The 13,283-nt window shown below is 61.6% G+C and overlaps 1 protein-coding gene across 3 annotated transcripts in view; it reads right to left on the reverse strand.

Annotated features, from left to right (window-relative positions):
* ARID3A (AT-rich interaction domain 3A) overlaps positions 1-13,283 on the reverse strand; it is a 36,467-nt gene that overhangs the window by 6,629 nt on the left and 16,555 nt on the right. For all 3 annotated transcript variants that reach the window (XM_060094787.1, XM_060094786.1, XM_060094785.1), the window contains exons 4-6: positions 5,151-5,223; positions 1,613-1,796; positions 1,005-1,252 (exon numbers count right to left, since the gene is read on the reverse strand). In XM_060094787.1, coding sequence (XP_059950770.1) covers positions 1,005-1,252; positions 1,613-1,796; positions 5,151-5,223 — 505 coding nt within the window. The remainder of the gene's footprint in view (positions 1-1,004; positions 1,253-1,612; positions 1,797-5,150; positions 5,224-13,283) is intronic.

The following is a 13,283-nucleotide window of genomic DNA, read 5'->3' on the forward strand; positions in this document are numbered from 1 at the left end:
TGGAAGAGGGGACTGTGATCGGCTGGTGATGTCTGCCATGGATGGGGATTAGGGGTGGGGGGCTGCCAGCTACCTGCAACCCTAGGCCTGTTGCACGCTGGGCATTTTACACACTGAAGGCTCCCCAACGCCCCCACAGAGAAGGCATAATTTCCCCCACTTTACGTGTAAGGAAAGCTGGGCTCAGAAAGGGGCAGTGAGCTGCCCAGGGACACCTAGCAATAGCTTCAGGGGTGGTTAAAGAGTCCATTTGATGACCCACACGACACCCTTGGTGTCTGGTGGGACAGTGTGTTCAGGAGGATTCTAAAGCTCAAAGGGAAAAGAATACAGTGATCAACTAGTAATGTCCGCCACGTGCAAGGGACTAGAGAGAATGACAGCGATGAAAAGCATCAGCCTTGGACTTCCCTGGTGGCGCAGTGGTTAAGAATCTGCCTTCTAATGCAGGGGGCTCAGGTTTGATCCCTGGTCAGCAAACTAAAATCCCACATGCTATGTGGCCAAAAAATAAATTAAAAAATCAAAAAATTAAAAATAAATAAATTAATAAATTAATTAAATAAATAAAAACACCAGCCACAGGCAAGTGGACTGGGCCAATGCTACAGTAAAACAGTGATTAATTAGTAATGTCTGCCACGGGTATAGGATGGGATAATTGGGCTTGATTTGCCATGCCTGCCTTGGCTTGCCATGTCTGCCTTGGCATAGAACTGGAGGAAAAATTATTGATTTGTGATGTCTGCCGAGGGCACAGGTTCAGGGGAAATGAATTGATTAGTGATGTCTGCCTGCTAGGGCCTGGGGCTGGAAAAATGGCAATTGATTAGTAATGTCTGCCACGGACACAGCATAAGCAGGTTAGCCGCCCTCTTACACACCAACTTTGGGGTCTATCATCCCGGTTACCCAGGGAGGGGAAAAGGCAGCCCCCTCCCTGGGACACACCGCCAGGCTGAAGCTGAGTCAAGATCAGGCCCCAGGCCCCATGCAGCCCTCACCTTTCTTGATCTTGGGGGCTGGGGTGATGGAGCTGCCGTTGGTGCTGGCGGCCAGGCCCAGGGAGGACACAGGGAGCTTGGGCGAGGAGAGCATGCTGTGGGCCCCGCCCGGTGAGTAGGCGAAGAGGGAGCCACCAAAGCTCTGGCGCCGGCCCTCCCTCCGGTTGCTGTCGATGGCTGCCTGGAGCTCATTGGGGTTGCTGAGGCCACGCTTCTCACACTCGTAGGGGTACAGATACTTCATGTACCTGTGGGCAGGGGCAAGGGGACAGGATGGCACCTGGGATGCCTCTGGGGTCTGCATAAAGCCAAGCCCCGCTGCAGCACCAGCTCCCCATCCCCATCCCACATCTCTGCCCGGAAGCACCCAGCAGCCCTCCAAGCCATGGTCCTTGCCTGTGCTGTTCCCTCTGTCTCAATGCCTGTCCTGTGACATGTCCCCATCCCCATCCCCACATCGACTACCTGCTGTTCCTTCAACACTCAATTTGCATAGCCTCAGAGCCAGGACATTCCACCCTCCACCCTGTGGTCTGGCCGCCCCCCCGTCCCCCCACTCCTCCCTGCCTTGGGTCCTTTCTGCCCGGATGCCGCGGGCGGGCACTCACTGGGTGCGCAGCGTGAAGGCGGCGCTGGTGATGGACGTGGGCAGGTTGAGGCCCTTGGTGATCTCTCGCCACAGCTTCTTGTTGATGACCTCCACCAGGCCGCCCTTCTCCGTTACCAGCACGTACAGCATGAACAGGTCGAGCACCTGCTTGGCCATGATGGGGATGCGGTTCACGGGCGTCCCTGCAGGGAGGTGGGGTGCTGTCACCTGGGGTGGTGCCCAACGCGTGGGTGAGAGCGGGTCCCCTCGGCATAGCTGCCCGGGGCGGCTCACTCTCTCGGGGGCCGTCCTGGATGCTGTGAGGGGTGGAGCAGCCTCCCTGCCCCACCCACTGGATGCCAGGGGAGGAGCCCCCACTGTGACCACCACAGCTGTCCCAGGCGTCACCCAGTGTCCCCCGGGGGCAGGGTCACCCGGGTGAGACCCCTGCTTTCAAGAGCCCTGAGGAGGCGGTTCTGCCTCAGTCTCTCCATCAGTGATCTGGGCGCATGCTGCTCTCCCTGGGTGGGTGAGGGGGGAGCTGCAGGGCCAACCTGGGGGCCCAGCATGAGAAACACAGCCTTTGTTATTCCTCCTACAGACACAACAGCTGCTAAAACAACTGCTGTGTTGGGGGCTTTGCAGTGGGGGAGGGAGGGCTTGATTAATCCACTTTGCAGGTTAGACACTGGGGAGGTGGGCCAGACCTGGGAGGGAGGGAGGGAGGGAGGGGGGTGGCCCAGCCTCGGGAGGGGGCTCCTCCCTACAGACAGCCCTGCTCCCATCTTACACCCACCCTGATGTTCCAAGCCCCTGCACACGCCATCTCCCTGTCACCCAGAAGCCCCAGCCATGGGAGCCCTTAGGTCTCAGCTCAGCCTGCCTGGCACCACCCTGGCTGAGGGTGGAGAAGCCCCCACTTAAACCTCTCTCCCTGGCAGTCAAAGTACGGGTTTACTGTCTGTGGCCCCCACCTGCTGTCCTGTTCACATGTGGTCCCCGGGCGCCCAGCCTGGCATACAGCAGGTGCTCAATAAACAACAGTGAAGGTTGACGGCCCCCACCCCAGCCCTGGGGGCATGCTTGTCACCCCTGCAGAGGTGGCAAAGGGAAGCTCCAGGGTGGGTTCCTGCTCCCTGCCCCCACCCTGGACAATGCCCTGTACCCAGGACCCTGCTTCCTGGTCCCCCCTCTACAAGCTGGACATCCCGGAACCACCTCCTGCCAACCTTGGCCACTGCCGGGCCCTTCCTGGGTTGCAAAATCCCCAACGAATGAAGACCTCCTGGAGGGGGTGGAGGAAGATGGGCCTCAGACCCCCATGCTACCCACTTCATTTTCCAGCCCAGGAAGGAAAGAGAAAAGCAACACCAGGTGTCAGCAGCACACCCAGCCCCAGAGATGCGCCCACAGCGCCTACCCGGCCCACCCAGGACGCTGGTTTAGGCTCTGCATTGGGAAAAAGAAGGAATCACACCAAAGCTCCTCCTGGGACCCTGCGCCCTGGCTCGGCAGCCGGGTGACGGATGTTTATAGAAGAAGCAGGGCTGGGAGAGCACAGAGAGGCACTGATGGAGGCGGGTGGGGGTGGGGGGGCGATAAGGAAGGGCGGAGAGGTCGTCAAGGAAACCGCAGGAGGGTGGGGTGCAGGCAGGACCCCTCCTCCATGTCCAGCCCCCAGAGAATTCAGAGAGACATCCCGTTCGAGGCTTTTACTTTGTGATGTGGGGGAAAGGTTACTTTATTATGGGATGCAGGACATGGTATCCAGATTCTCAGCCCCAAAGCCTCCGACCCCAATTATAGAGGGGAGGGTTCAAGAGGAAGGTAGGGAAGAGAGGGCCTTGGAGCTGGGTTTTGAGGGTTGCATAGGAGTTTGTTGCTTCCTGTCCTCCAGGAGCACGTGGCTTGGTGAGGGAGACAGGGCTGGACACAGACCCTTGAAGCCCTGTGTGGCCAGGAGCTGGGGCCCCCAGAGGACCCTGGCCTCACCACTCTGGGGCAGCTCACCATACTTCCTCCGTGCCTCCAGGACACCAGGAGCCCAGTCTGGGGCAAAATGGGTGGGCTCCGGGCCTGGGAGCTTGGAGCCCCATGGTGGGGGGAGGGGGGGTGCTCAGGCAGGTGTGGACAGGATGATAAAGGGTGGGTCGATCTCTCTGACCACATGGGGGGTGGGGGGCGGCGAGGGGGGAGGGCAGCAGGCCTGGCTGGGTCTGGATTCCTCCACCCCCGGCACAGGAGGGGTTAATGTGGAGGCCGCAGCCCCCTCCCCTTTCATCTCCTTCCCTTCCGGCCTGGGCCTGGTTGGGCCTGTGTTTACAGAAGCTGCTGGCAGGGAGGGGCAGGCAGGGGCCCTGGACAAAGAAGCTGCCTGGCTGGCCCCTGCAACAGTCACAGCCCATGCAGCTCCCCTGCCCGCCCCACCCACCCCCACCAGCCCCGCCCCAGCCCCGCCCCTTCCTGCCTCTGTGGCTCAGAGGCCCTCTCCCCTCTCCAGGCCTCAGTTTCCTTCCCTGAACAGTGGGGGTCGTGATAACCCTGCTGGGGGTGTGGTGGGGGGAGGAGGTATCAAGGAAATGAGCCCCACACGCAGTGGGTGCTCCTGGGACCCCTGGCTGGCTGACAGCTCTGAGCTGAGGGAGGGCCCTGGGGACCCTCTGGGTGCCCTCCTCCCCCATCCTCCCTGGGCCTGGCTCACCCTGAATGCCCCCAACGCCCCCCACCCCGCGTCTGGGCCGTCCGTTTCCCCATCTGGACACCCGCTCAGACCAGTCCCTGCTCCCCAGGCCTGGCCTCCGTCCCTGGTCGTCTCGCTGTTCTCAAGGCCGCTTCTGGCATCCACCTCACCCCAGACCCCAGGCCGTAGGGGGATACAGGTGGCTTGGGCCTGGTACACTGTTGGCGCATAATAACTGTGGACCTGGCACTCAGCACATCTGGGGCACTGCCACACGGCGGGGAGTGTTGGTGGCCCACCTTACAGATGGGAGAACTGAGGCCCCAGGTGGGAGCAGGGAGGGGCCGGGACCCAAACCTCCCACCAGTGGCGGCAGGAAGGCCAGACTCTAGCCTGTGGGGAGCTTCTGTCCTGCCACCCAGCGTCCGCCCGCCCGCCTGCTGGCCTGCCTAGGAATCCAACCCTGCTCCCCAAATAGAGGCCAGCCCCGCTGCGGGGGATCCAGGGAGCCAGGATCTCAGCGCCCGGGTCTCAGCAGCAAGGGAGGAAGCCTGGCATGTCAGTTCTGGGTTGCAGCCCTGACACCCCCCACCCAAGGACTTACCCCTCAGACTCTCACAGCTGTGTCTCCCCCATCAGACCCTCAGGGCTGGGCTGTGTCTCCTGTCAGATACCCATGGCAGGATGGTGCCTCTTCTCTCAGACCTCCCCCACCACCATGGCAGGGCTGTGTCTCCCCACTCAGGCATCTCTTGGATGCCTCCGGCCACGGACAACTCACTCACAGCCTCGCTGACACACCTGCCCCGGGCAGTGGCCAGCAGGGCCCCCACTCCTGCGTGCTCATATCTGGGACTTCCCGGCGGGCAGGCCTCACCTCGCTTCTGCATGAAGCTGAACAAGTCATCCAGGAACTCCTTCCTCTTGGGGTCCCCGTCCAGTTCGTAGAGCTGCGACGGCAGGGAGGGGATGGATTAGTTGGTGCCAGAGCTTGGGTGCGGGTGCCATGTACACATGGCACGGAGGGCCAACCGAGGGGTCCCGGCCCCAGACCCCCGGCCCCCCACAGTCCAAACATCTCCTGAGGCCTGCCCCCGCCACTATCAGACAACGACCCTGAGACACCTGTCCTGGGGCGAGCGTAACAGTTGACCACACACTTGGCTTAAACCACACAGATTTATCCTCTCCTGGCTCTGGAGGCCAGCCGTCTGAGATCAAGGTGTGGCAGGGCTGTGCTCCCTCCAGAGGCTGGGGCGGGGGGTGGCTGGGGGGGATCCTTCCCACCTCTTCCGGCTCCTGGGGCTCCAGGTGTCCTGGGCCTATGGCTGCATCACCCTGGCCTCTGCCTCTGTCTTCACGTGGCTTCTCCCTGTGTCTCTGTGTCCAAATCCCCCTCTTCTTATGGGGCATCACTCACTGGCTTTAGGGCTACCTCATCTCCACCCGTAACTAATCACATATGCAAAGACCTGATTCCCAAATCATGTCCCGTTCACAGGTACCTGGAGCTCAGACATGAACATGTAATTTGGGGGGGCACAATTTATCCCACCTAGACCATTGCCACCATGAGAATGGTGGACGTCCAGCACGGTCCACCAAGTCACACGCATGTGCTCCTGAGAGGTGGCCCATTTTGTAGCTGAGGCAGGCCTGAGCCTGGAGTCAGGACTCGTGGGGACTCAGCCCAGGCTCTGTCCTGCGCACCTGCTGCCTGGGTTCACCAGTCAGCGGGGTGGGGAGAGGGCCTCGGTCTGGGCTATCAGCGGGGCAGGGGGTCCCCAGCCTCAACCCTCAGCTCCCAGGTGCTGGCAGGCAGGGGAAGCCAGCAGAGATAATTAGAGACCAAAGTTGGGAGGGGGGATTTGCCAAGGGGGGCAGTGTAGATAGCAGGCTTCAAATTAAGCTTTGGGGAATGCAGTCCCCATGGCCACCTGGACACAGAGCAAGCGGGACTGTGTGGGGCCTTGAAACCACCAATTAGCCCCGGCTGGGACAATCCGTCATCAGGGCCCAAGAACACCCTGATGCCCAGCTCCTGCGGTATGGGACATCCCCGGGCCTGGGGAGGCAGGGTCCTCGGGTTGGCTACCCCTCAGCCACCTTGCCCCTCTCTGGGCCTCACTTTTCCCATCTGTGTAATGGAGGGATAGTGGGGCCCGTAGGGTACAGGCCGGGGGTTGGGGGGGGGCCAGGAGCCCAGACCTGGGTGGTCGAGGCCGGGCCTTTGTCTCCACCCTGCCAGAGCCAGGCTGGCCAGCTGCATTCCTGCACTGATTTATGGTGGCCAGGGAGGCCCCGTTTTTCCCCCTGCCTGAGGGGTGTGGGGCCTGCAGGTGGACCTTCCCGTGGGCGTGCACCTGCCTGGGCCGCCTCCACCGCCCCTGCCCCATCCCCATTCCCCCTGCCCGCACGGCCCCCAGCACTGTGTGCGCCCCTCGCCCCCCTCTCCCCTCGGCCCCTTCATCAGATCCCCGTGATTCACAACCTGGTCCAGTCTCCTGTCTGTCTGCCCGGCTGGAACGTTGGGGATTTTGTCTGTTCTGTTTTCAGTGTCTAAAACGGGGCTGAGCACAGAGCAGCTGCTTAATAGATGCTCGTTAAGTGAACCCTGATTTTCTCGGCCGCAGCGGGGGCCAGGCTGGGCAGAGACCAGAGAGACTTGTGAGGAATTGCCCTCAAATTCCCATCCACCCGCAACCTCAGGATGGGACCTGATCTGGAAATAGGGTCTCTGCAGATGACATTAGTTACGATGAGGTCCCAGAGTAGGGTGACAGATGTCCTTACGAGAGGAGGAGAGACATAGAGACACATGGGGAGATAGAGGCAGAGACTGGGGTGACGCCTGGAGCCCCCAGAAGCTGGAAGAGGCAAGAAGGACCGTCCCCTGGAGCCTGAGCAAGGCCCAGCCATCCTCTGACCCCAGACGTCAGTCCTCCAGAACTGGCAGTAAATCCCTGTTGTTCTAAGCTGCCCAGTTTGTGGTCATTTGTTATGGCTGCTCCAGGAAGCTCACATGGGACCACCGAACCTCAAGCCCTTCCTGACGAGGGGGTGACATCTCCTCCCTTGAGATCCCGACCCTGGTGGAGGGGGTGTCCACCCGGCATGAACCCCTTCCTGGGCCCAGCTCCCACAAGAGATCACAGTGCCCCTCCTGCCTCAGTTTCCCCATCTTTCAGAAACAGTGGGTGATGAACACAATAGCTTCACCCTGAGCTCCTGGAACCATCAGGACCCCCATATTCCAGGTGGGGAAACTGAGGCTCAGGGCAGAGAACAGCTGCTGGGCAGAGGTGGGCTGGCTTGATGGGGGGCCCGTTAATTCCCAGGCCAAACGGTGGGCGGGCTGCCGTGGCACGGCCAGACCCCCGAGAGGCCAGGGCATTGTGCGAGGCCATAAAGGGGGTGGGCAGGCTGCCGACAGAGAAGGAAGCTTTAATGGCTGTTGCTGTGGGCAGTCAACAATAAAGACGGGCAGTAAAGGCCGCCCCAGCTTTATGGTGCTCTGGGCCCAAGTTCCGCACCCCTGCAGGGTGTGTCCTGCCCTGGCCAGCCCGCTAGGGCTGCCCACCAGGCCTCAGGGATGGGGGAGCTGGGGGCGGTGTCCAGGCCCCCCGTGGCGGTGTCCAGGCTCCCCTCGTGAGCCCCTGGGCCTGGCTGCCTGTCCTCACAAGGCTCTTAAGCCACACAGCTGGGCCACAACACATCCTGAGCCACGCCCAGGCCTCGGGCCCACCTGGGCCCTCTGGCTGAAACCCTGTCCCTTTCTGGACGGCCCAGGAGGCACTGTCATACCCCGAGCTGCAAACCCAGGCTGGAGGTTGGGCAAAACCTCAGGAAACACCCCCGCCTTGGGCTGAGGCCCCAGATAAACTGCCCCCCTCTCCCCTCCCCAGAGCCTGATTTCCCCAGGGCCACTGGGCGCTCTGATCACGGGGCCACCTCCACCTCCCGCCAGTTCTGAGGACACCCCGCCTCTCTGCAGCCACGCGTCCCAGAAGACCTGCCAGGGCCGCTCCCAGCTGACCTCTCACCAGCCTTCCCGCTGCTTCTCAAACCCGCCAGGGGCCGCGGTCCCCCCTCCAGGCCTTTGACCTGGCAGCTCCTCTCTTGGAATGCCGTCCTGGCTCTGTCCTAGCTCTGTCCCCGCGGGCTTCCCCGTTGTCGCCCAGGTCTCTGTTCCCACGTCGCCCTGGAGAGAAGCCCCGCGTGCCTGTACCCTCACTTCGAGCACATGCACCGATTACGGGCGACTCTCCTGTGTACCCCATTCCCCCGCACCCTGTCCCCTGCACCACCAAGCCGCATGGGTTTACACACTGGTATGGTCTCCTGTCCACCTGCCCTAGTAGGGTGTTCGCGATTTTGTCTGCTTGGTTCCCAGGATCTAGAATTGGGCACCCAGCAGCTGCTTCATAAATGCTCGTTAAGTGGACCTTGATTTCTCAGTGCAACGTGGGGGTGAGACCCCCTATCCTTTCCCAAACCCGAGATGTGTCCGTGCACAACCCACGCTTCGGGCCACCTGCGTCCTGGCATCGGGCAGACAAGGGTCTTGGGGGCACTTGGAGTCTGCCCTGCTGGGTTCACATCCTGTCCTCCCCAAGCCGCATCTGTGAAGGCGGTACAGAACCCCGAGGATGTGGGTGTGGACGTGCGGGCCTGGGCTGGGGGCTCCCACAGAGGGTCCCAAGCACACACCTCCCTTCCCGTTTTCCACCTGCTGGGCGGGGTCACCAGGACAGGCCCCGCCACCACCATGTGGTGGCCCCTCCACCGGTCTCTGCCATGGCTGGGCCCCTACCCAGTGACGGAGGGCGTCTATCCTCTAGTTACCAAGGCTGGACTGCCCGCGTGTCCATCTTCCCCTCTCCAGCACCACCCACTTCACAGACGGGAAACTGAGGCACAGACCAAGCAGAGTCAAGCCCCCACCCCTGCTGAGCAGCCAGAGGGGCCTTCCCGGGCAGCCTGGGCGAGACTCTCCCCTGCCTTACAGTCTCCCATGGCTTCCCACTGCCCCCATCAAGGATCTCACTTCCCCTGCGGTCACTACCGGCCTGTCACCTCCTTGCCCTCACCTCCCTCTGCTCGGCCCCCTTGGGCCTTGTCATGCTTTCTGAGCAAAAGTCACAGGCCCTCACCTCAGGGCCTTTGCACCTGCTGCTCCCTCCTCTGGAATGCAGTTTCCTGGATCTCCACATGGCTCCCTCCTTCCCCTCCCAGCCCCTCCTCACCCTCTGACCCCGGCCTCTGCCTCAGTTTCCTTCACAGCAAAGGCGCAACCCAGCCTCATGCCACACATGGATTTCTCAGTGGACACTCAATCACGTTGGGAAGATGATGAGCACAAAACGCCACCTGCCTCGCTCTGGGCCCAGCCCAGGTGGGAGGGGGAGGCTGGAGGGAAAGGAGGGGGTCCCGTGGAGGGACCATGCCACCCACCCCTCCACAGAGGGTGGAGGGGCCAGTCTGCAAGGAGGAAGCAGATAAAGCAGGGCAGGCTTGGGGTCAGGTAGTGGGCGGGGGAGGGGCCAGGGAGGAAAAAGTGAGATAACCTCCCCTCCCCCAAGCGCGCTGAGGGGCAAACAGGAAATTCTTGTTTGTGGCGAAAGGTGAGCGTTTTCACTACCACCAGCTTCGAGGAGCTCCCAGCCAGGTCAGCGGGTTGTGCTGCGGACCAGGCCTCGATGACCCCCGGGGTGGGGCCCCTCCCCCGAAACCGCCCTGCGGGGACAGCAGACCCCTCGGGAGCCAGGGCACCACGCATGCCCTGGGCCCACCTGCCAGCCTGAAAGAGGAGGACAGGCCCGTGGCCTCCATCAAACCACAAGGGGGGACCTGGTGCAGGGGGAGGGGCGCCCCCAGGGCCGCCCACACGCGGGAGACCCCTCCCCGGCGGCGCCGTGTCCCCAGCTCCAGCCTGCACGGGCCCAGGGCGGCAACCAGCCCAAGGCCGAGGGGCCCCAGCTGTAAAGAAAGCACCCGCTCCAGGGCCCCCAGGAGGAACTTTGCCCCCTTAACGGTGTCCGCTCAGCCCCCCTCCCGACACCCAGGCGGCTCCAAAGTCCGCGGGGCCCTACCTCGGATGCATGAGGCCACTGGGCGGCAGGGGGACTCCAGGAGTAAGGCCGTGTCCTTGGACGGCAGACACAGGGACAAAATCAGGAGAAACCGGGAACGTTCGGGCGACTGGCGACCCCCAGCCCCAGAGAGGGACAACCTTGTCCCTGGCAGCCACCAATGTGGCAGGGAAAGGCCCACAGCTGGGAACAGATGGAAAAGACCCCCTCGTGTTTTTTTTCTTTTTTTGGCCCCACCGTGTGGCCTGTGGGATCCTAGTTCCCCGACCAGGGATTGAACCCGGGGCCCCTGCAGTGGAAGCCCCAAGTCCTAACCACTGGACCGCCAGGGAAGTCCTGAAAAAGGCCCGTTTTTGCACTTGTGTCCAATATGGCTCATGGGCAACCAGAGAAGGATGGCTTCCCCCACGGCCAGAATGGCAGGAACAGACACCGTCCATGTGTGGGGACCATGGGGACCCTGCTGAAACCCTGGCCCTCGGAGGGGGTCTGGGAACGGACAAGGATGAACAGCGGAGTGAGGCATCAGGCAGGGCTGGCGCCGCCCGGGAGCCTCAGGGCCTTAATCTCGCCTACCTGGTCCTGGATCGTTAAAAAAATATTTATGGAGGTGAAAGTCACGTAACACAGAATTCACCGTCTTAAGGTGAACAATTCAGTGGCCTTTGGTGCACTGAACATTGTTCTGCAACCACAACCCCTATCTAGTTCCAGAACATTCCATCCCCCCAAAGGAAGCCCTGTTCCCATCAGGAGTCACCCCCCTCCCCCTCCCCAGCCCCTGACAACCAGGAACCTACTCTCTGTGTCTGTGGATCTGCCTGTACCGAACGTTTCCCATCAATGGAATCACACCTTGTGTGTCCTTCTGTGTCTGGCTTCTCTTACTGAGCATCGTGTCCTCAGGGTCCATGTATGTTGTAACGAGTGTCAGTGCTTCACCCCTTTTCACAGCTGAGTGATGTTCCCGTGTGTGGATGGACCACATCTGTTTATCCATTCACCACTGATGGGCATTTGGGTTATTTCCATTTTTTGGCTATTATTACCAGTCTCACTATTTCTATATTCTTTGGGCTTTGGACAAGAACTGATTCATTGTAACTCCTGTAAGCAAAGTGAAACTGCATTGAAAGAGCAGAAAAGCCCGCACAGCTGGTTTTTATCCCTCAACGTCCCCCCATAGAACACCCAAGAGCAATAGGATGACACTTCCTCCTTGCAGCCCCCCAGGGTGGAGAGTCTGGGGAGCTTTTGATCTTTACATGGAGATCAGGCTGTGTCTCCCCTGCTCCAAGGAGGCCCCTGGCTCCCTGTGGCTGTCAGAAGAAGCCAGACCTCCTGCCTGCCAGGCTGGGGTGTGATCCTGGCCCCCCAGATGCCTGCACCTGGTCCCTCCCCAGCACTGGTCCCTCGCCGCTCCCAACCTGCTCCTGCCTGGGGCCTCTGCATTGCTGGTCCCCCCAACCTGGGTCCCCCTCCTCCACCCTTGCCCCCTTTGTCTCCTGCTGACCCCCAAGAAAGAGCAGCCCCCCCAGTGACGCTCCCTGCCCCTCCCCCAGCATCTGTCATGGGTCACGTGGTTCTGCACTTATTTTGGGGATGGTTTCCTTCCCTTCTTTCTTCCCAGCCAGATGAGAGCACCCAGGGCAGAAAAGGTAACAGTGGGTAGGCACGGTATACAGCAGGTGCTAAAGAAGGAAGGGAGGAGAAGGCACACCGGGCTCCGGCCCCTGGTTCATGCTCCATCCCAGCTCAGCCCTGGTGTCCCCTCCTGGAGGTCCCACCCCAGCTGATAAAGCCCCTCCTCACATTAGCGGGCCCCCTGCGACCCATGACTCAGCACTGGCAGCCGTTGCCCAGGTGGGCAGGGGCCGGGTCCCTGGGGGCCAACCAGCCTCCCCCATTCACAGAAACGCCCACGCGCAGGGCTGGGGGGCGGGGCAGGGGCGGCACCCACACCCTCCACGGCCCCTCCCCTCGTGCCCACTGAGGCGGCCAGGGGCTTCCGTGCGCACCTGGTGACCGGCTCTCGGTCCAGCACTGGTGCCGCCCCGCTGTCACCATCCTCTTCCGCAGCCCGGCCCAGAGGGTGCACTCCTGCCCCTTCTCGCCCCCTCCCCAGAGACCCCGGGGCAGGGACAGACAAACGGATGGGTGGACGGATGGATGAAGTCTGGCAGGAGGAGGCCGGGTGGGGCGGAAGCACCCGGAGTCTGGAACCCTCCCTGTCAGCCCTCGGGGCTGTGGCCAGGTCAATCCATTTTGCAGCCATGACTGAGCACCTTCTGTATGCTTTTTTTTTTTTTTTTTTCCTGGGCTGCACTACACCATTTGCGGTGCACGGCTTGCAGGATCTTAGTTCAAGGGTTGAACCTGGGCCCAAAGCAGTGAAAGCGCGGAGTCCTAATAACCACTGGACCGCCAGGGAATTCCCAAACTTCTATATGTTAAGGCCTGTGCTGGATGCTGGGGATGCAATGTGCCCAAGAGAGACCCAGACAACCCTTGGGAGCCCCAGGCCTGCGAGGGGGACAGCAGGAGTCACACACAGGCAGGGGGAGGTGGTGAGGGAGCGGGGGCGCCTTTGAAGCCAGCCATCCCTGTGGCAGGATGGGGGAAGGGCAGGCTTGCTTGCTGCTGCACACAGTAGGGGCTTAGTCAGTGTTCACCGGGCGACCTCAGGCTCTTCCCACAAGTTGCCCTCCTGGCGCACCTGACCCCTGAGGCCACCCACCCCCACCAAAGGCAGGGCCACATGGCCCTTTCATTTCCCGTCAGCGCTCCAGGGCTGCAGGGGCCCCCACTGGGCCTGCAGGAAATTGGGGAAGTGATTCTGGGCCAGGCAGAAACATCTGCCAGCTTGGCCAACCCCCCCCCCCACCAACCAGCATGTGCCTCCTCTCCGAAAAGACACG

This window comes from Mesoplodon densirostris, chromosome 3 (assembly GCF_025265405.1).
Source record: "Mesoplodon densirostris isolate mMesDen1 chromosome 3, mMesDen1 primary haplotype, whole genome shotgun sequence".
In the NCBI taxonomy this organism is placed as follows: domain Eukaryota; kingdom Metazoa; phylum Chordata; class Mammalia; order Artiodactyla; family Ziphiidae; genus Mesoplodon; species Mesoplodon densirostris.